The 23618-nt window shown below is 34.5% G+C and overlaps 1 protein-coding gene across 1 annotated transcript; it reads left to right on the forward strand.

Moving 5' to 3' along the window:
* The first annotated feature begins 201 nt into the window (after window positions 1-201).
* Window positions 202-12062, forward strand: eogt (EGF domain-specific O-linked N-acetylglucosamine (GlcNAc) transferase). Its single transcript, XM_041272925.1, has 15 exons — window positions 202-467; window positions 767-867; window positions 1169-1277; window positions 1829-1923; window positions 2124-2228; window positions 2645-2751; window positions 3358-3461; window positions 5616-5708; window positions 5815-5886; window positions 6414-6500; window positions 7143-7211; window positions 7536-7597; window positions 7981-8100; window positions 8374-8476; window positions 8693-12062. Exons 1-15 carry the CDS (start codon window positions 264-266, stop codon window positions 8837-8839), a joined length of 1578 nt encoding a protein of 525 aa, XP_041128859.1. The 5' UTR covers window positions 202-263; the 3' UTR covers window positions 8840-12062.
* Window positions 12063-23618: the final 11556 nt, after the last annotated feature.

Genomic DNA, 23618 nt, shown 5'->3' on the forward strand with positions numbered 1-23618 from the left:
TTTTTTTTTTTTTTTTTTTTTTTTTTTTTTATTACTGACCAATAGTCGTCTGAGAAAGTGAAGAACAATAAAACAGTTGATGGCTGCTAGGAAAATGTTCCCAGCATGTCAAGGGTAGCCTGTGTAATGCATATGTTTCAGTTATAGAGCCTGGTATTTATTATTATGTATTGAAACATGTATCTTTACTTTGACAGAAGATACAGACATTTCTTCGGCATTGTGGACAGGTGCAGTAGTTAGATGTGTTCTGGTCAATTACCATGTTGGTGCTGGTAGCATTTGGCCTGCTGCTTGGTGGTATTGTGGTCGACATGGAAGAGGAATGTAACTCTGGAGGAACACCAGAGAAACAATTATTTAACTACAGCAGAATTGCACTGCCAGAAGAACACATTCCTTATTTTCTGCACAATAACAAGCACATTGCCAACCTCTGTAGGGAGGATCTTCTTTGTCCATTTAAAGTAGGTATCTGTCTGTCTGTCTGTCTGTCTATCTATATATATATATATATATATATATATATATATATATATATATATATATATATACATATATACAATATTTGTTATAAAAGTAACTGAATGAAAAAATGCTTTCTTAGTACATACATACGTTAAACAAGTTTCCAACCTACTTCACTTAAATAGTCATACTTGAGACTTATCCAAACAAATATTAACATGACTCACAGCACATACATTTTCTTTAACTGTTAATTCTAAACCATCTACTCTAACAGAACACTTTTTTTTTTTGGCAGAAGTATTTAAAGTCATTTAAATCATGCTGGGGTTACGAGAAGGAATGTTTGCCAGCAAACAGATTCAGCAACCCTGTGTGTACCAGTTTGGATTCAGGATGGTATGTATTGTAGCATGCATGGGGGGAGGCAGCAGTAGGGCTGGTAGGTGACGTAATCACATACAAAGACATAAGCCCGATATACGCTCCTTGCAAATGAGCCGGCTCTTTTGTACAGCGGTATCAGCGCTATGCTTCAGTGTGAGAGGTCCCGGGTTCACGCCTGCCCTCCGCCTGTGTGTAATGCACTTACTTGTGTTAACCGAGATTGCTACATTGGTGTCAGAAGTGGACGAGGGTAACCTGGCACTATGTGTAATGTTAAAATCCCAATCATACTTTTATTTTTCATTTAAAACAGGGCTAGTACAATTGAAGAAGCAGAGGATATTTTTTGGAAGCAAGCTGACTTTGGCTATGTACAAGAACGGCTGGAAGAAATGAAAACCTTCTGTAAACCGACCAAACCAGTAAGGTGTTTTTCAATTCTTCAATATCACCAGGCTTATCTTCACTTTACAAATGCCAGATTTTCACAGAAGCCAGCTGCAACCCATTTTGGGAAGCTCTACCTGATTATTTGTTGATTGTTTACTGTTATGTCTATTCCATAATGATAATGTGATTGGCCACCATCAAATTCATGGAAGACAACTAAAACAATAGAGTGTTTAAAGGTATTGGGCCCACCAAAACCAAAAACAACTCATTTGAGAGCAAGGTTTACATACAGCAAATCATTGAATACTTGTACAGTCTGACAATACAATCACCTATCTACTGTACAATTTTTTAAAACTAAGAAGACGTCCACTTCTGATGTACAGTAACGTACAATTTAGACTGGTAGTATTGTATTCTACCATGTATATTAAATTCGATTCTGAGGATACATTTTGGCAGACTTATTAGCTGCTACAGGTCACTTCAGATTCAACTTGAATTCAATAAAAGTTAGTGTAGAGAATCTGCATGTTAACTATACATGTGACTGTGTCCTAAATCACTCTTTGTTTTCCAGGGAGATTCTTCCCTCACCTGTACCAGCTTCACTCGATACTGCAGAGCAACAAACCTGTATCTCGACCTCAGACATCCGAGAAGAAGTCATGACAGGTCACTGAACTCAAAATGAATAAAGCAAACTTTGAAAGGAAACTGGAGGGGAAATTATAATATTTACACAAGTACCTGTCTGACATAATGAATAGAAAAGCACAGTATTCCACAATTACATTTATCTGCTGGATAATTAAATAATAAGGCTTCACCTTTGGTTAATGTTTCCTAATGTACATATTGGTTTTGTTTTACAGATATAAGGAGGATTTTCTCCAAGCCGGTGAGATTGGAGGGCACTGTCAACTCGACAAGAAGGCCCTCTTATCAGAGGGAGAGCACAAGAGTCCACTGCAGTCTTGGTAAAATGATATACATCAATCTTATACATCACATTGTGACATTATACTATCCGTTTTCAGCAGTTTTGAATGGCAGAGTAAGGGACCAATTTTAATTGCAAGGAGAGGGGGGCTGGTATGGTCTGTGTCCCACACTGATCAGGTGGTGGAGAGGTGCAATCTCTGTTATCACTGACTGACTGGCAATATTAGATTTTTAGTGTTATGAAGAAATAAATAAGAAGCTCAGCTAATGACTGCCATTGATGTATGTTGGCACCAGTGACCAAACGATTAGCCTGCTGTCAGATATTGACAACTTTACACTGACAAATGATATGTTAAGCTTTTTGCAAGTTATTTATTATGGAATGTTTTCAGAGTGTGTTTGTGTAATATTTTTAACAGCATTTCTATTAAAATTAAATTTTCTATAGGTTTGCAGAACTGCAAACATATTCTGAACTGAACTTTCACCCTGTGGATGATGGCAAATGTGACCTAATTATTGAAAAGCCAACCTTTTTCATGAAATTTGATGCAGGTAAAGCAATTTTGTTTTCAGAAGGCATAGTTTGTGGTAATAATATTGATTCTCTAAGACACCATTACAGTTTATTTGCCTGGATCCCCTATGCAGGCCAACTAAGCATTATGAGGCTATATATTTTGAAAGCTGATGTTGCATAATTTATACTGTATATGTGTACACTTGTATGGCATACTATTATTATTCACAGCAAGCAATGCATAATATAATGAAGTAGAAACTAAAAATCAATGTGTTTTAATAACAATGCAGTGTCTGAGTGATAGGCAGGGATGAAAATGACCAGAATAATGCCTTCAGCTATTTGTTTAGTGGTGTTTCTTTATTCCAGCACTCGCACATTTCTCTTGACAGAAAGTTCTGTACAAGAATGAAACACACACACAGTACTGGGTCTTACAATTGGATATACACTATACTATTTCTAGTATTTCTGTGTGTGGTAGTACATTGCTGTGTATACTTTCATTAGATTTTCACAGGTTTTACATGCTTTCTTATAGTTCTTCTTTTTATCAGATGACACATTATGGACAGCCTAAGACTTTCTGTATTGTATGTAATCCTGTTACCTGAATAATGTTTTCTTTGTTTTTTTAGGGGTCAACATGTATCACCACTTCTGTGATTTTGTCAACCTTTACATAACTCAGCACATCAACAATTCCTTTTCTACCGATATGAACATTGTCATGTGGGATACGGTAAGTACTGACTTATCACTGGTTTTACTTTGTGTGCAGTTTACTCAAAATGCTCTCATTAAGTAAAGGTGCTGAGTCAGCCCTCAGCTCCAAAGGGAACAATGATCTTCAATTACAATGCAATAGTAGCACTAGAGGAGTGATCTGTGGTCCATGGGAGTTGGTGCATTAGTAACATCAATTACATTGCATTACCAATGGTACCACATCAGTCCCAGACTGACTGTATCATGTCCATTGTTTCAAATCTAATGTGTTAACATTGCTGGTAATGGGGTGAGCTGCTACTTGTTTAGCTAAGATAACTTGCAGGTTATACACAGACAAAATAATGATATTACAATAGTATTTTTAATTATGTGAATCTTTAAAGGTTACACAGCAGAAATGTAGGTTGATAATGTATTATCCAGCCACTGAAAACTCTTTTGAATTCTGATCATCAGTGATGTTCTTCCCTACAATGGATTATGGATCATTAGGAATACCCAAAGAAACGAGGCTCATTTTTGCAACTTAATATTCTTGAAACTAGCATACTTCCAAATTGTTTTTTTTGTTTATATATATATATATATATATATATATATATATATATATATATATATATATATATATATATATATATATATAGATATATATATATATATATATATATATATATATAATGATAGATAATGCTTAAGGGAGTTGAACAGTCTCCCCCAGGCTATGTAGACACAGTAGCCACAGGCTAAGCAGTCTGCTGTGTTCAATACTCTAGTCTGGCTGTTTATTGTAGCGCATTGCAGGATCGAAGCTTTAACACTTTCCCCTTAAGAATTATTGCTATTTCTTCAAAAGTTATTTTTCTTCTCCTTTTTAAAAAAGCAGGCTATGCAGACAGTTATTTTTGTTGCAAATTCAGTTTGGTTAGCCACAAGCATAGCTTTAGTTTCACAAGGTGTAGGAAGGCAACAGAGACGGGAAATGGGAGTTCCTTTCATTAGTGAAACACAATGCATCTAACAGTCAAAGCCTAGTAGATTACAATGACTCTGTAGTAACAGAGAACATGGAGTAAATGGAAAAGTATTAGGTGTCAAAATATAAAGTCCTTTATTTTGGAAATACCAGAAGGTATATAGTTGCTTAACAATCACTATAACCTTTAACCAATCAAGGTGTTTTATTACTGTTGATTAATATGTTTTCTCATGCTGACTTTGAAACATAAACCGATTTTGAGAAAAATGGCTCAGGCTTTGCTAGGATCAAGGTCTTTGTAAGTACAACCATATGGCCGAGAGTTCCTGTAAGCTGATAAGAGGAATCGGAAATGGGTCTTGTTGTATTCTTACAGAAGAACAAAACAATTACATTTGCCACCGGATTCTGCAGTTTATTTTTAGTCGGCTGCAAAAATAATGTATAAGGGTGGTAACAATGGTACTGTGGGCTTTTTATGTTTTTGTTTTTTTAAATATGGAATTTTCAAATGGTCAAGTTAAACCAGACACAATCAGGACTAAAGTAACAGCAGCTTACCTGTTTCTATCTGCGTTGTCTGAGTGATCATATGACGTTCATGAAGCATAATACAGTGTACTTTATCAGTAATACAGTGGGCCTTATTAATAAAACGTTAAGGACTGTTGGGACAAAAAACAAACAAACAACATTTTGATTAAATAAGTGGTGTTTGTAGTTCATGAAACATTTTTCAACAATGTTTATTGGTTGATATTAATTTTCTAATCTGAGTTAATGCTTTTCAGTAGTCCTTAAAACAATTCCTTAAAAAAATTGTAAACAGTATCAATGACTATTTAAATAATTCATTTTCTTGGTATAAATCTGTTTTTCCATGTTCTTTAGGGCAAAAACAAAATGTTAAACAAAACATTTCTATAGCATTTGTAAACATCTTGTAAAACAGAGAGCTTTGACTTCATGACACATCTTTTGTGACGAACACCTGGCATGAAGTAACCCATTCTGTATCATGTTGTTGTGTCTTGTTGTATTTTACAGCTCACTGCACAGCTAGACATGGTCAGACTTGGAAAAGATGTAATGTCAATGAGTTATATACTTGTACAATAAGACAGTTGAAATGTACAAAGTGCAGAATGTATGGTGGTGTATTGATTTATTGTTTCTTCTGATCTGCAGAGTTTTTATGGATATGGGGACTTATTTAATGACACATGGAAGGCCTTTACTGATTATGAAATTAGACATCTTAAAAGTTTTGACTCTAAAAGGGTAATCACAGTTTTATAATCACTGTTTTTATTTTCAATTTAAAAACAACCTTATGGTATTTAATCATGTTATTTTATTATGGTTTATTTTGCAACATTTACAACAGGTGTGCTTCAGGGATGTAGTTTTTGCATTACTTCCACGGATGAGATATGGTCTATTTTACAACACACCACTAGTAAGTATTTAAAGGATTATCTGGTGTCAAAGTTACAAAAATATGCTTGTGATAGGTGATGCTTGAATCAGTAAAGTGTTGATTGGTCTGCAAATAAAAGATTTAACTGAACTGTAATCAATCAACGACTAGCTTTGTAAATCATTGGTATGCCAGGGAATGCATCTGCTGGCAAACTGAACCAGTTTAGAGACTAATGACAGTTGAAATGGCTACCTGATTAAAACTTCATTATGGAATTTGCTTTCACAAATGTGTTTGAAGTAGAATACCTCTAACTAGTTTCTCAGTTCACTTTTATAGTGCACTTTTATTGAAGCCTCTCCCACCAATTGTGGCCCAAAGTCATGGCAGATGTATTGATCAGTGCACTAATATACATCATTTTTTGTCAAAGCTCTTCACACTATTTGGACCAAAATCCAGTGTCGATGAGACGTGGATATCTGGATGAACAGAATTGCAGTTTCTTTATGTTTTCTGATTGTCTGTAGTTGGTTTTCACACTGGGAGGTTTTGAATTACAGATCTCTGACTGCCACAGTGCTGGGATGTTCAGAGCATTCTCCCAACACGTCCTACAAAGATTACAGATCGTGCAAGAAGGGCCCAAGGTAAGGTGATAACAAGGCACTGACTTTTATAGTAACGCTTAAATGGATCCAGTCTTTATGACGGAGAAATCCTGCAATAAAAACCTCTTTGAATATTCACAAACCCTATAAATCGTCAACAGCTGTTTCCTTTACTACAGATTGCTTTAGAAACCTGCCACCAACCTCTCTTTTGTTTTCCATTCAATAATAGCCATTTTTTATCACTCCAGGAGCTTAAATGTTTCCTCAGTTCTTTGTTGAAATATGATTATGGCTGCACGTTTAGGTATACACTAATGGAAATAAAAGTTTTTTAAATAATATTGCATTTTTCCATGACAAGACCGATTCTGAGCTCCATAGCAAGGCCACACATGTGCTTTAAGCTGCTGTTGCATTTCAATTTCAAATGGTGCTTTTTAAAAAGGCACCAGCATGTGATGACTGATACAAAATTAATCTAAATGATACATTATTATATGCTTTTTGTAATGCTAAACTTAATATTAACCTTTTTATTATTTTTGACTGCTTGAATACACTAGATGGCAATGTTGTACAAAAAAAGAGAGAGCTGTGTTAAAGTGGAGCTTTGTGTATGGTACTTTGAGTTGTCTGATGAAGATGCTTTCTCCATTAAACTGCTTTCTTTGGTCTCAGGAAGGGAAAATACGAGTCACCTTTTTAGCACGTAGTACAGAATACCGGAGAATTTTAAATCAGAATGAGGTTAGTTGTACATTTACTCCACATAAATAAATGTATTATTTCATAGAAAGAAAAATATTGATGTTTTAAAATGTACAAGATATATATATATATATATATATATATATATATATATATATATATATATATATATATATATATATATATATGTGTGTGTGTGTGTGTGTGTGTGTGTGTGTGTGTGTGTGTGTGTGTGCATTTTTTTTAGATTTACAATAATTTATTTGCCACAATGGCAGCAAGCTTTGTATTTTTATACAATACAAATGAAATATCAGTGCATATTTATAATACCAACATAAACATTATTTTTTTATTTTACAGCTCTTAAATGCACTGAAAACAGTGTCTTTCTTTGAAGTACAAGAAGTAGATTACAAATACAAGTATGTGCTGGTAATGGTTTGTTTAATTATTCACACAAATAACTTTTTTTTTTCAAGACTGATTTGTATTATAGTAAAAGAAAAACAAATTCAAAAGTTGATCCCATAATTTTTAATAGTTTAAAAGTAGAATAGAAAAGGCTGTGCTGGTCCGTATACATGTTTTTGTTTGTTTTGTTTGTTTTATTTAATGATACTGTTTAATAACACCAGCTGAATATGTGTATAAAAGACACCAGTTTAATAGCTAAAAGAAACCTGTAGAAAGTTAGGTACAATAAATTATTATATATTACTGTACAACACTATATACAATATTATACAAGAATACATGATTGTTGAAAATAAATTTAATGGTATATTTTTGTCTTTCAAATTTATAGGGACATTGGATTTTTAGAGCAGCTTAAAATAACGCACAACTCTGAGATTTTTATTGGTATCCATGGAGCTGGACTCACACATTTGATGTTTCTTCCTGACTGGGCTGTCATTTTTGAACTGTATGTTGTATGTTTTCCACTCCATAATATCAATCTTTCTGTGATTTTAATAAGGTATCCATCAGAATAGAAAACTATTACTACACGCAAAAAAATAATGCATCATCTATGGAAGGATCTCGTCTCATTGATTGTAAAACCTGTATGATGATCACCAGATAAAACAAAAAGGACACTTTTATTTTGCTAAAATAATGATTAGATAGTACATTAGAGTATGCTTTGTGACACTAATATGCAATAAATAACGCCAGCGTTTACCTGTTTACACAGATATAACTGTCAGGATGAATGCTGCTATCTGGATTTGGCTAGACTGCGAGGACTGCACTATGTGACCTGGCAGAAGAAGGACAAAGTTATTCCTCAGGACAAGGTACTGTATGAAGACTGTGTATGTCTATGTCAGTGTAATGCTAATAATTTTAAACTGGAGCTAATTAGTGTGTATGCATCAGGATTTATTATGTGCATTTGTAATGTGACGTCAGTCTAAAACCTGCAGTATATGACTGAATATATATGGGTTTGAACAAGCAGATGCAGTTTTGCTGTTTTATTATTTAAGTCACACTTGTTTGTAATTATTCAGGGTCACCATCCTACACTTGGAGAACATCCTAAATTCACAAACTACTTTTTTGATGTGCAAGAGTTCATGCGTCTTGTCCTTTTGGCAGCAGACCATGTTCAGAAGCATCCTAAGTGGCCCTTTATGCAGAAACACGACGAGCTCTAAAGTGTGCAAGAGAAGAAGGAGAAAGGTCTTGCAATGTTCAAGTTGTAAAAAAAACATGTGGGTTTTACTTTTTTCGAATTAGGAACAAGTTTTGAGATAAATGGTATTTTCTGACTCTCTATATATGTACACACACAAACACACACACACACACACACACACACACACACACACACACACACACACACACACATATTATATATGGACATATAGATAAAGGTTTTTCACAGCTTTACAGATGGTTATTGAGGACCCAGCTTCTCATATTTTGGGGGTCTCATTTTTAATGGACCCTAAGAGTTCTGTAAAATGATGTCAAAGTCCCTTTATTATTGAGACAATACCATTGTTTGGCAGTATCTTACAGAAGTTTGCACAGTGGCTCCCTAATATACATAGCTGATACATAACTTGCAGAAATAGGCCAGAAATACTTGCATTTATATTATGTTTTGGAAAATGTAATTTTTATTGATTTAGAGAATTTAATGTACACATATTTATATATTGAAAAAGAATCTAGTCTGAATTTTGTAAAGCGAGAATGCAATTAACATATGAACTTTACTGTCCCTTCTTAATCAACCCTAAGCTGTTTGGACTTATTATGGACATTCATAACATTTATGACCAGATTTACTCTCCACAGAAGCGCTTCTTGATGGAATAAAGCTAGTGTCAGTACATTGCAGCAGAGAATTAGTTTTATAATTTTTCTGGCACTTTGCGGACATCAGAGGAAAAATTGCACTATTTGGAAAAATGTTTTTTTTTTTTTTTATTTCGTTTAATAATTAAAAAAGTTATACTTTAAAACACCTTATTATCCCCCCATGATAGGGATACATGGGTGATGCCTGTACATATGTATGTTACATTTACATATCTAGAGTACCACTTAAACAATTGGGATAAAACTAATTATTTAAAGTATCATAACATTGGGATGAATTGTGCAATCTCTCTAGAATGTTAGCCATTTTGAGATTGATGTTGAGTGTTCCACAATTTGCAGAATTTAACATGCGGAACATGAAGCTTTTTAACATTAAATTATTACATGTCAATAAACATCGTAATGCTGTGTTTGTCTCTATAATGTAATGGTCTATAACACTAGGGTAATTCATTCTGATTATTTAATACAGTGAAATTCTGCCTAAAACTTTTTATTTGAAAGGTTTATAATCAGGAATACGATGCTGTTTCAGTTTAATTGAAAAGCAGTTCATATGTAATCAAGACTTTCGGAAAAGCAATGGACTTTTCTGGATTTGCCATTTCTGTGAAACAAGTGGATCAGCGCATAATCAAACTAAATAACCAGAACTGAAGTTTAAAACTCTTTCCATCCTTTCATCAACCAGCATTGCATTATTTGCACAGAAACACAGACAGAACTGTATGCACCTTGGTATTTTTTGCATGCACTATTTTATTTACCTTTGCATTCTTTATAAATAAATGAATATGTTTGACCAAATGTTTAGAATACATTGCTTTGCCATTCCTAAAACTGCACTCTAGTTTGGTATTACACCAGCTAATGTTTTTGGATGATTGCCTGCTTTATATATGACTTATGAGGTCCTGTTTGGGTGTTCTGCTTGCATCACTTCTCTCTTGATCTTATCCACTATATTACAGTGTGATTTGTATTGGTATATTTATTTGTGTTTTATGTTAGTATTTAAAAGTTAAATGTTTAAAAAATATATCAAATATTACTGGTAAAGTTACTTTTGTAGAGCCTTTTGGCAATTATGAAGTAAAGCGTATTTTAAGGTGATTTATGAAGATTTTTATATGGTCAATTAGGTGGGAGCCTATTTCACTGATTGCTGAACAAAGTGTATTGCCTTCTTTCCCAGGGCCCTCATCTCGTTAACCATGCTGAGGCTGCAAATCGTTAGCCTGCTGAAACAGCTGATCATTTGCAGTTTCTTACTTGAAGTTATCATTTTCTTTGCAACCAAATTGTTGTCCTGTAATTAAAACAAAATCTTTCCACTAGATGGTGCTGACATTCTATCACTGAAGAGTAAGACAAGGTTTTAAAATGCAGACATGTATATGGGTTTTGTGAAACAAATGGAACCCTAACCTGAGTTTTATATTTCATACAGAAGGTCAAAGATAGCTAGCTTTTTGTTTTTTTTGAAGCAAAAAAAAAATAGAGACCCATGATTGTTTTTATACAATTTTCTATCTAAATGTGGGTCTTCATTTAGGTTACTTGTTACTTGAGTTCCAGATCTTTCAATCATAGTAACATCTGTTGTACTTCTATACAAATCCAAATGTATATGAAGATTTGTGATTTATTGAGTCACTAAAATGTTAATAGACCCTCATACTGTATGTGAACTTTTATTTTATTTTGTGTCTATAAGAAAATTAGTAGATTTTTTTTTTTTTTTTTTTTACAGTACTGTTCAATTTTTAATGAAGTGTATTTTGGAACTGACAACATGCATTCTCTAATGTAACCCTGTGATAAAACATTAAAAACATTGCAATACACACACTTTTGCTCATTTAGGAAAGGCTGTGGTGAGGACAGGCTTCATTATGTCTGGTAAAAGATAACCCATGTATAATTTAAAAGGCAGTCTGTAAACATAAACCTACAGCTTAACAGGACAGAGACAAGAAACCACTTGATTGATAATGACATTACACCACTACTCTCATGCCCTTCCCCGGAAGGAAATGTATGCAGGTTTCAATGTAAAAATTATTAAGGACATATCAGATTTTTCATACCGTATCATTTAACTATCACAGTATTAGTCAAAATACTGGATTGGGATGAATATGCATTTTTTCAGAGGTTATTTTTTGTAAACAGACTAATGCATAGCACAGTGGCACACTTTAATAGTAAATAAATAATTCATTACGTGCTATTTTTGCTACAGCATGTCAGCTAATGCAGAGTGCACAAGAATGGCGTAGGTTTTGGCCTTTGAGAGTCATTATTATGTCTTGCATGTTCTATGTATTATGCATGTCTTACTGCCTTTTCATAGGGAACTTTAATTTTGTTTCATGTCATCGTTTCTGAGAAAGAAATGTAAAGCATTCTTCTTCAAAATACTTTTAGTGAAGCCTTTGTCATTTTTGTCAGTTCATGGGAACAACTTGCCCAATAAAGTACCTGATTCAAAATATCCCTTAATGAATGTAAAGGGGTTCCGCGACCACTGTGAATTAATATTTCATGAATGCATAACATAAATGATATCTGAATTATACATGGATACTGCATGTGTCAAGACTCCTGACTTTATACTTAAACCCCGTCTCTTGATCAAATTGTTTGCAAATTTTTTAAAACAAACACCTCAAAGCGGAGATTTGTAGAGTCAGGCTACATTAAAATTGCCATTCATTTCCTTCTCTTTGAGTAATCGCCTGCCCTTTTAACATGGAAATGCATCAACTGGCTGATGTATTGAGCCAGTCTTACAAAATATATTTATTGTTAACATTGTTTGCTGAGTGGCTTGAATAAAGATTTAAGCTCGCTGCCAACCCCATCACCCCCCGTTATCCATTACTCTGTTCCTCAGGTAGACCTAACCCAATTTATCTTTCAAAGAAAATATGTCTTACTGTTGAAAAGAAGAAATCAATGATCTATGCTCATTTTACCTTATGGTTTGTAATCAGACCTTATCAGAGAATTGTGAGAGTCTGGACCCAACTCTCCAGTAATGTTGTTGAAGCCGACACTCTGGAATCCTTCAAGAAGCTGCTTGATGAGATTTTGGGATCAATAAGCTACTAACAACCAAACGAGCAAGATGGGCCGAATGGCCTCCTCTCGTTTGTAAACTTTCTTATGTTCTTATGAAAGGACGGCATTCAAATATTTCTGCAAACATTTTTTTTTCCTTTCTGTCAGCTCATGTAAATAGGGTTTTATTGATTAAGTATGAAATAGTATTGCATACATTATGACCAGATATCACCATAATCCCAGCAGGCTTTCTCTATTCGGTGTTGTTGAGAGAAGACACCTATGTTGTTCTCTGTGCTTTACTCAAATTGTACTTATTCGCAACACTAGCATGAGAAAGTTTAAGCATTGGATTGTTTTGTGGCTGGAATTATCCAAATGGCACTAAAATGCATTGCTATTTGGTAAGTAAAATCTTGGTGCCTGTAAATGGTTGATTTTCTGTGGTGTTCAGCATTTCTAATTTTGCCACCCGAGTTCCAATTATGTCCCATTTTAAGAGAACTTTACATTTTCTAAGCAGTTTAATTATTATTATTATTATTATTTTGCAAAGGGCTAGTATTGTCGCTGACCTTCTGGTGAAGATTCTGGTAGTTAAAATCATACCTTGGCAAAAGATTTGTTTCCCTATGATCTTCCATTTTTTATTATGCGTTGCCATACCTACCTGTAATTTCTTCTGCTTGCCTTTACAGTACCATACTTTCATTTTGTTTACTATGCATTGCTTTTACCTAGACTCATGATCTTGTTATGGTCTGAATATTTAACAGATGAACATTCTTAACTACTGTACAAAAGGCATGGGTCAGTTTACAGAAGCTGAAATGTAAGGCTCTGAATTCTCTCTAACAGTTTATCACATGTCAGGGCACTGCCTGTTACACCTGGTAAAAAAAAAAAAAAAAACCTCTACATGATTACACTTTCTGCTGCCATAACAAGCTTATCAGAGCAGACAGTTCACTAATAGATTTCCACATATTGCTCAGCTTATTACATCTGCTGTGCATCCCCTTGAAACTGAGAAATGGAGCGCGTTTCTCCAGAAGATTGTTTTCATACTTTTGACTTGTACATCTAAAAGCTATCCCACGAACTAACCCTCTAACAAACTAACCCAACTAACAAAGCTAACCCACGAAACAAAAGTTATAAAACAAATAGGCATTGGTTGCCTCTATGTTGTTTGTGATTCATATTTCATAAGATAAAAGTCTGGGCAGCAAAAAGTGGTTTAATGTTGTGAATAAATCAATTTTAGTTAATGAGCATATATTTAATGGGGAAAGGGATGTTTCCATTTATCTACTTATCAAATGGAGCATGGCCAATATCCCTTCTGAAAGTGCCTTTCGAAATTACTGGCCACCCCTAAATGTTAGCACCAAGCACTTAGGTATCTAGTTGATTTGCCCTTTTTAACCCTTGTCTTCAAAACTCCTGCAGTGTTATTTGTGCTATTAGTACAGTTCATTTGTCACACTCTATTTATTAAAAGCCCTTTTAATGTCACTGGGATGTATGAAATGGGGAAAATGCTGTGCTCTGTGGCGCTATTATCATTTCACTACAATAACCTTATTCATAAATCACCTTGGTGTCAGTCAAGATTTTTTATTTAATCAAACAAAACGTTTTAGAGGTTATTTCCTGTATTTGAAGAAACCATGAACTATGTGTAGCTGTTTCTACATCCATTGCACCAAAGAATGTAAAATAATGCACACGATTTTGACTGAAGAACGTGTCGATCTAATTATTATCAGCCCATTGTCAAGGAGTATGATCCCATTCAGCAGCAGGGACCGGCATAGCTATTGTTCCAGTATTGCTGTAGGTCATTTTCAATGATTCTTATGGATGATTGATACTGTAGGTAAGTCAATGTGCATATATAACAATAGCCTTATCCCAGAGCAACTGTACCCTTCCTCCCTTATACCTTCTGTCTCTTTTTGCTTTACAATTCTCAACTTTATCTGCATTTATCAGTAAAAAGGGGACATTTATAGTTTAAAGCTTTTGTTAGCAACACTAGGTGAACCACGTTTGTTTATTTATTTATTTATTTATTTATTACGTTCATAGTGACTTTATTAGATGCATGGGTTGATTGTTTATGCTGGTTGAAGAAGACCCTGAAATCAAAGGATTGTTGTTATACTTTATTTAAGTCTGTGATGGGTGTACAAGAAACCAATAAGTTTGGTTTCAACTCTTCACCAGCCCCTGCTGGAAGTTCAGCAGGGTTAATTAATAATGTCCTATGTAATCAACCACATACAATACACACTTGCAGTAGAGCATTGATTGGGAATACCTTTTTAAAATTGTATTTAAAAAAAGACTACATTTCCTGAAGCAGCATCCTATAATTTGATTTGTACAAACGTATTGGATTTCTGGATCTTTGACAGGCTAAGAATACTGGCTAAACATATTGTAATCAGTTGGGAGAGACACGACTTAACTCAAAGCTAATTAGACATACTGGTAAATACTTACTCAAATGACATGGTAATACCGAAGAAAGCACATGGAATTAATTCCAAAAGACCTTTAGTTTCAAAGCTTTGGATATAGACGACATCTAATTCCTTACTTGCTGTAATGACATTGGCCTGGGTTAAGGATGAAACAACAGATGGAGTTTGATTAATTTTGTAATGACGGGAAACGCTTGTTATGCCGACCTCCGATCTTAAAGTGTTGTGGGTGGGCGTTGCACACAAAACAGAACTGTCCACATTTGGCACAATGCGAGAGAGAGCGAGTCTGTGGAGAACAGAAACATATTGCAATCCTGCTACTGCTGTATCCAGAGGGGCTAACTAATGCCACTGTTTGTTCCACAGGTTAAAATAGAATAAAATTCATTTGAAATGTTGAGAGGAAAGTGATTAAAAAAAAAAAAAAAAAAAAAAAAAAAAAAATCACAGGCCAAATGCGTTTGCAGAGAAAGGAGGAACTTCATGAATTTTATTTTTAACAGAAGCAGAAAGCCTCATTGCAGTGAACACGTATTTACATGTATTTCATAGATTTTGTTTCTTTTACTTAACAATGACTCATATTACAACTACATATTTAAATATAGCGAAATATATAATATTTTGCTTACCCGTAATATGTTATAATAACTCTTTAGTTATAAGACCATTTAGTTAACTGCCTTGTTCTTATAAATGGCTTTAACCATGACATTATGATGGGAGACTCATCAACAGGAGAGTAACAAACTATGACATCACCTTGCGAGCTTGAAATATATCAGCTGGGCGGGAGCAGCGCACTTGTGCTGAATAGAGAGGGCAGGTTCACTCTCCTCTTGTCAAATCGATGGCAGCTGGTAAGGAGTTCGGGATGTGCAACTGTCGTGTCAGATGTGACCACCAGTCTGTTTATCGCCAGCATGGCACTTCGGGGAACTAAATAAGAGAATGGAGAAAGATACCCATCGTTAATGGTATGCATGATAAAACTATGTATTGATAGTGCAATTCTAATTCAACAATTGTTGGATATATTCACTCTGCAACGTGTTCATTTCTTGGTGGATGTACTGACTATTTATTTTGGTTGCATTTCGTGTTTGTTTTGTGGGGCCACGTTATAATGTCCAAAGGTGTACTCTTAAAACTTATAACCTGATAAGTCGTATATGCCAGTGCTGTGGCTAATACTGCAATTCTTCTAGTCGCGTTCAGCAGTAAGACTGTGTAAACGACGCTCGCAGCACTTGGTCGTTTTGTGTGAGCGACTGACAGGCTTTGGAGATGTCTTGCGGAGGGCTGAAATTGAAATCCGTAAAGTGAACAAAAAGTGACTCACAACAGTGTCACTTTTGGATGGTAAAGTTATTTTTGCACAAACGTGGATTGCTACAGTTTGAGTAATACAGGTAAGGTAAGCGACATATCTTTTTAAAAATATTCTTAACATGCTTCTTCATGTTTTCGGGGGTTTAATTGCACGAATCTGGCACAAGATTGTAAAGCGCATACAAGTCAATCGGTCGTGATTGATCCCATTTTGCAGAAAAGATCAGGTCATGCCACAGCCTTGTGCAACAGTGACACGGTACTGCTTTGTAAAATGAATTAGTTCGTTTTGTTTTGTAAAATGTAAATATAGAGGCTACTGAATATTGTTATTCCCTAGGCACATCACGCACTATTCAAATGATATTACACGTGATCTGTCTGTGAAGTAAAGAACATTTGTCATAATTTGATGCACGTACTTTGTGTAATTTGAGTTTGCTGTATTTGGTCACATTAGACAGAGCGTGTCAAAAGCTTAACGCTATCTTCCTTTTGGGTTACTTTGTTTCCTATCTTAAGGGTTAGGGCGTTTATAGAAGTTATGTGACCAGCCAGGATTTAATTGAATAGGTAAGCTACGAAAACGGTAATAAACGCCATACGACCTCGCATCACGGTTTGTGTAGTTAGCTAATAGGAACAGTCCTGTATCTGATAAAATTAGGTGTTGCTCCATCACTGACACATTGATTTCTGCACGGTTAAATAGGCAACGGTTTGAGGTTCGGTACGTCTGAACTGTTTAGTGGTCTGTAGCTTTTGGTCCGCTGATGAGTGTTCTGTTGCGAGGATTTAATCACCTTCAGTGGATCATCGACGACAAGAAACATCCTACTGAATAAACAACCTAATGGGGAGAAAAATTGTTTTAGGTGCAATAGCTTTCTTTTGTTGCTAAGGCGTATGGAAATGTGATTATGTATGAATGTGTTTAGTCTAGCGCAATTGATGGAAGTCAGCCCTACTCATACCTAGGAGGTTGTCTTTTCAGCTCAATGTTTTCAGCACAAACACAGACAATACGAAAAGAACATTAGATTGTATTCAGTCCCCAATAAATAAAAGCATACCTGAATGAACACTTTCCAGGTATGATGAAAATATTTTGCTGTGGGATGTGTTAAATGGCTTTTTTCCCCCAATGGAATGAGTTAAGCATTAATCCGTGTTTTAGCTTACTGTATATAAATGCATGTGCCAGCGTTTACTTTGTTTAAAAACAAACACAAAAAACAAATACACAGTTTTGGCAACATAAAGTAGAGGAATGGGGGTTTTGAGTTAAAAAGAGCAAGTTGGACATCTCTGTTTGAAAGGAATCTTTTGACTGCATTTGCATTGACAGACACATCTCACTGTAACAGAACAGTTAATCCTACATAAATTACTATTCCACTTTGAAATACTCCAGAAGGACACCCAGCCCTTTTACAGGGTGCCCGACCCCTGGTATTTCCCTTTGAGGGTTGCCTTGAATAAAAAATAAGACTTCCCCCAATACCTGAGGCAGCAGCTCTTGGTCTGTAAAAGAACTCCACTGCCATTTTCATTCAGACAGAGATTTAATGCAGATACTAACCAGGCTTCTTCTGAAATCAGCCCGCGCATGCCAATGCATATTTGGACTATTCTTTCAAATTAACAAAAGAAGAGCCAGATATATTAGACCTAACCAAGATTCTTATATTGCTCACCATATCTCTTCTGTGGTGTACATTTTTACTGTTATGTTGAGAAATTGTGCCAAACATATGTAACAGTTATTTATAGCTATACAAACAGCTGACTTCTGTGATATACAATTTAAATAAAGCACAAGTAGATGTTTTCCAGTGGGATTAATAGCTATGTTCCCTACTGTTGTGATTGATATATCAAGATTACAAGACAAAACCCTGGTGAATTGCAAAGCTAAAGTCATCGGTCGGTAATGGAAATTTCAAGCCATATTCCTGGAGCCCATGACAGTCATTTTATTGTTACACTGAATTGCTATATGGAATAATTTCACTGTGACACAATGCAATCATCAAGTAGTCTTCTTTTCAGATCAGTGATATTGTGTCCTGTCAGAAATGGCAAATTTACACCTTCTCAAGCACCCAAATTTCTGAGGATGCACCAATAAGTGATGATATAGCAAGAGCTGCTAAATATGCAAAGCACACAGAATATATATATATATATATATATATATATATATATATATATATATATATATATATATATATATATATATATATATATATATATATATATATACATTGTCTTCTGCTGACGTTTTAAAAGTTTAGGTTAATAATAGTTAATCTGAGACTTGTTTTCCAACTGAGGTTCCTGTTGTGGACAACACTTCCTAAGGATAATAACTTATAATTATATATATATAATAATATTCTATTATTATTATTATTATTATTATTATCATTCTGTTAAATGACACATGCTTTTAATTGTTCATTTTCTCCAGGAGTCCTAGGAAGTTTTTTTTTGTGCTGTTTTAATCAAAGAACCTCTGAAAAAAATGAAAGAAGCTATTAGGTATGTGATATTTGACAACTATAAGGTACACGAGAAAGTACTTTTATCTGAAGAGTACATTGTGAACTGTTAGGTTTTAAAAGGCAAATGTACTGTAGCCTATGTAATGGACTTTTTTTTTCCAACAAAAGAACCTTGTTTTTGTTTCTGTTTAAGTTTATCCTTGTGCTTATTAATGACATTTTAATGGCAGATAATCTAGAAAATGCTGCATTTTCCCAAAGGTTTGTAATGTAATAAAGTATATGAAGTCTGATTAATAAACCAGCTAGATTGGTTTTAACATTTTATTAGCATGGTATCTGTGTGCACCCGAATGATTGTTGACAAAATGAGCAAACACTTCATAATTCATAATTCAAGTGCATACATTATTATTTTTTTAACTTATGCTGGTATTCTTAAGTGCTTCAAATGTACATGCTGTTTCATAGGAAGATTTATTTCAATCAGTACACCACACGCTCCACAATACTTTATGAAAGATATGTTTAACATGACATTTGTATAGCATTTTCTTTCACAACCTCTCAATATGTAATATTTGATTAAGCTAAGATGGTGTATTACATATCAGCTTTTTTTTTTTTGCCTGACTAGATTTTTATCAACATGCTATGAAAAGTGAAAACTCTCTGGAGTTTTGCAATATTTCAGACATTTGATATGTTGAATATCTTCATATTCTGCTGTTCAAAAATGAAAACATTTTCTTGTTCCTCTTACACTACACATACATACTATAGATGTAATTCTAATTCAAATACTGATGGAAATATATACAGAAATACAGACTACAATGCTTGCAGAGCTGAATGAGGTTCTTCAACATGTAAAAATCTTAAATGAGTTTATGGATGCTGTTTTACAGGTGTAACTGTTTAAACCCTATTCCAGATTGTGTTGTAAGAAGGATCATGCTACTGTAAATCCATTCGGTCTGTTCAGCTGGGAAGTAGATGTGCAGTAACACAATATGCAGTCATACCAACTCTATCTGTCTATTTACTGATGTCAAGTGGAATACCCACCATTGACATCTGTGAATATCCCATATGAGCCGGAGTGAATTTTGCACAGCGCTTGGAAGTCAAGCCAGTAGAGTCTGTTTAAAATACTGAACAGTAGCAGATAATAATCCCACCGCCCCTAAAATGAATAAAGCTCTTTTGTATTGTGTGTGTATATATAGTAATGTTAATAAATAGGTCAATAAACCTCCCTCGTGGTGGGGGGAAGCAGCTGAATAACACAGAGTTAGAGTGGAGGTATTCACATTCACCACTTTAATATTGACCCTGTTGTATTATTGTTAATTAGCAGTAAGGACATTCTAATCTATTAACTGTAACATGAGTAACACACAACGTCCACCAAACTGTATCATTTTGAAGGTTGGAAGATGTTTTCAGTATTTAAACAAATCAATTAGTGTGGATTTAAACACTTTTAATGCAACTGATCATTAATTACCAATAGGGGGTTAACAAATCATTCCTCATGTTGAGGGAGTGTTGTGAAGGGAATAAAAGGGGCTTGGAAACACAGACGCAACCTGATTCACTTATTGATAGCTCTAACACGCCTCAGTGACTTTATACAATTAACAATTGATCCAGCCTTTTTAGGTATCGCTGTTTTGTATGCACTGCATGTATTGCCATTAATATAATTACAGAGGAGACGATTCCAAGCAGATCATTAGCAGCACAAGGCCTCACATAATCAAGATCTTAATTCATTCAGCGTATCTGATGATATTAAAGATTCTTGGGATGACTTGGGGACCGTTTTTAGCATATTGTCATATTGATTGTCATGATCCATAAATATACATGATTTAACAGCGTTGAGGATGGGTGACTGGATAATCCAAGTGGAGTTGTTAAAGGCAAAGACTGAAACCTCAGAAAAAGACAATTCAATTAAATTAGAACAGAATTTGAAATAAATGTCAAGCCGCTGTGTGACAAAGATGAAACTGAATGCAAGAAAACGAGACTGATTTTAAGATAGTGGTTGCATAAGCAGATGGAAGGACTCATTACAACAGTTCGGTGTGTGCACTACCAGTAATGTCAGCTGTCTAAAGAGTCATAAGATGAACCCATTTCTAGAAAGATGCTGTCCCTCATTAAGTGTTTAACGTTCAAGTGATTGGAGTGGTTGTTTTATCAGCAGAGCTTTGTGATGCTGATAAGGTCTGAGGATGAGAGTAAAAGTGTAGAATTTTACTACGTCATCTTCGATATTTAAATTGATCGTTTATGTGTTTGCTGCAAGCCAAAACATTAAACATATCGCGGGTCCAATAAACGTAATACCTTCAATTGACAATGTATAATGGAAAAAAATAATAATTATGTTACAAGGGGTGCAGCATCAAATGTAGGAATTATTCACCTGCAATACTGGCACTCTTTACAAAAACAATTCAGCATTGCTGTTTCAGTACATGAACACCGGGTGGTGCATTGGGGGGGGGAGGGGGGGCTTCAACCAGGATTTAATTTAAGCCACAAAATTATTATTTTTATATAATGTAGATACATTGAGGGGGTCATTGCTGTTTGCATGAATGAAATAGACAGACTTGGAGCACGTGCAAGTGAACAGCCAGTTATAAAAGTGTCATCAAAAAAGAGAATTGCATTTGAAGAGCTGCACTTGTTCAGCTATATGTAATGTCTGAAAATTAAACATTTTAAACTGGGCAGTGGTGGATTGCATTAGACAGCTACAATTATTTTTTTTATTATGTACATGTTAGAGCTAAAAGTCTGGAATTAGCTACTATATAAAGTCTGACATTTCTGACACTTACATACAGTACATCCTGTAGCTACCTATGAAGGTTCAAAAACTGAGATTCAAGCCTCAACTATAGTAGTAAAGGTGGATTTAAAACTCAGTTCAGTATAAAGTGTACCAGACCAATTGTAGAGGCTACATGTGTTGCTGTGCAAATAACAAGGTATGACTAAGGTGAAGACATGCACTCCTTCTGTTAGAAAATCATAACATAAAGCTGGATCCTCAGTTGGAGGTATCATAGGGCTTCACAGAATCTGTTCCAGATTTTTCTACACGTTTCATCCTCTGTTTCAGTCACATGTGCAACATTAAAAGGTGTGTTTGCAGACCTTCTGATGATATTATACAGTTGGCATGTGAAACACTACCCCTGTAATGTTGTGCACTTGAATATACCTCCTCGTAATGAATAGTATTTTTATATATACACTGTATGATTGAAATATTTAGTAGAGCTGGGCTGTAATAAAAGAATGCATCAAGTTCTAGGTAGGTGCCACTACTGCAGCATGTTTCTGACTAGAATTAGTGGCGCTCCTATATACCCTGGTGTTAGCTTCTCATGGTGGTTGGCAACACATGTCACTGACCTCCCATCAGAACACTTGCTTACATTTACCTTGTACTATTCAATAGAGTGGATTATTTTTAATATGTGTCAGTATTTGATGGAAAACAAAATATCAAATATAGTAATAGGTGTAGTATCTCATTTAGTCAAAATGTTCATATCGGTTTTATTGTTTTCATATCCTGTCATATTAAACTATAGAAAACATGAGATACATTTTTCAATATCTAATAAAACATGTACAGGGCAATAAAGTTAAAAACCTACAACATATCAAGACTGTATAAGTGGAATCGTACATGCTATCTAAATGCATTGACTTCATAACCTCCAATTAGGCAATGAGAGTGACACAAATCTGCAAAGCTTTATGCATTTACTTTCCTTACCAAAATTTGCACAAATCAAAGTAAATTAGTTATTTAACTACGGCACTTAATTGCAGCATTAAAAAGGGAAGCACTGGAAATACTTTGCTACAGATAATAAGACATTTAAATGTAAATTGTGTTAAACTGTAGGTTACTTGAATGAAATATATAATTTGCAGTTGCATGTTTTGATTTTCACTCTAACCTCCCTTCTCCATAAAGCAGTGCTTGTTCACCTTTTAGTTCATAGGTGATTTCCATCTGTAAATGCATGTGATTACGTAGCTCTGCAGTAATTATTGTAATATGCATTTTGAATAACGATGGGTCTGGTTTATATCAGTGGTAGTTTTGCTTTTTTAAACTATAAGTGCACAAAATCAAACATCTAATGTTTATATATATATTTATTTGAGCAGAAAACCTTTTGGATGTTAAAAAAATTAAAGTCGAACCATTGCGATGTGATCAAAAAAAAAAAGTGTGTCTCTACTTTTTGCAATATGACTGTTAATAATAATAATAATAATAATAATAATAATAATAATAATACAATAGTATAAACTATTGTTATAATTTATAGTCACTTTTCTGACAGTTATATACAAATTATGTTAACAAAATTGCTGTGCTTAGTGCCCACAAGGTCAAGTACAGATAATGAACTCTGACTTCTAAGACATCTGCCAAATGAAGTGCTATGGTCTTACTTGTTTTTACTGATTAATTTACCACAGAGGGCACACTTTTGACCTTTTGAGAGAATTGCGAATTGACTGTTAAGTGCAAGCCATTTAAAATGATTATTGTACTGGAGGTACAATGGTAGAAATCATGCACTATAGGCCAAGAGAATGATTTGTTTTGCAAAGTCTGTGTTTTTCAGCTCTGGATTTCAAGTGTGTAT

Source organism: Polyodon spathula, chromosome 16 (genome assembly GCF_017654505.1).
Source record: "Polyodon spathula isolate WHYD16114869_AA chromosome 16, ASM1765450v1, whole genome shotgun sequence".
Classification (NCBI taxonomy): domain Eukaryota; kingdom Metazoa; phylum Chordata; class Actinopteri; order Acipenseriformes; family Polyodontidae; genus Polyodon; species Polyodon spathula.

Bases quoted from the DNA above. Each gene is read 5' to 3' on its own strand.
- eogt (XM_041272925.1), top strand. From the start codon at position 264: ATGTTGGTGCTGGTAGCATTTGGCCTGCTGCTTGGTGGTATTGTGGTC. The intron at 1,278-1,828 runs GTAAGGTGTTTT...TTTGTTTTCCAG, and splicing joins TCTGTAAACCGACCAAACCA to GGAGATTCTTCCCTCACCTG. The intron at 8,477-8,692 runs GTACTGTATGAA...GTAATTATTCAG, and splicing joins AAGTTATTCCTCAGGACAAG to GGTCACCATCCTACACTTGG.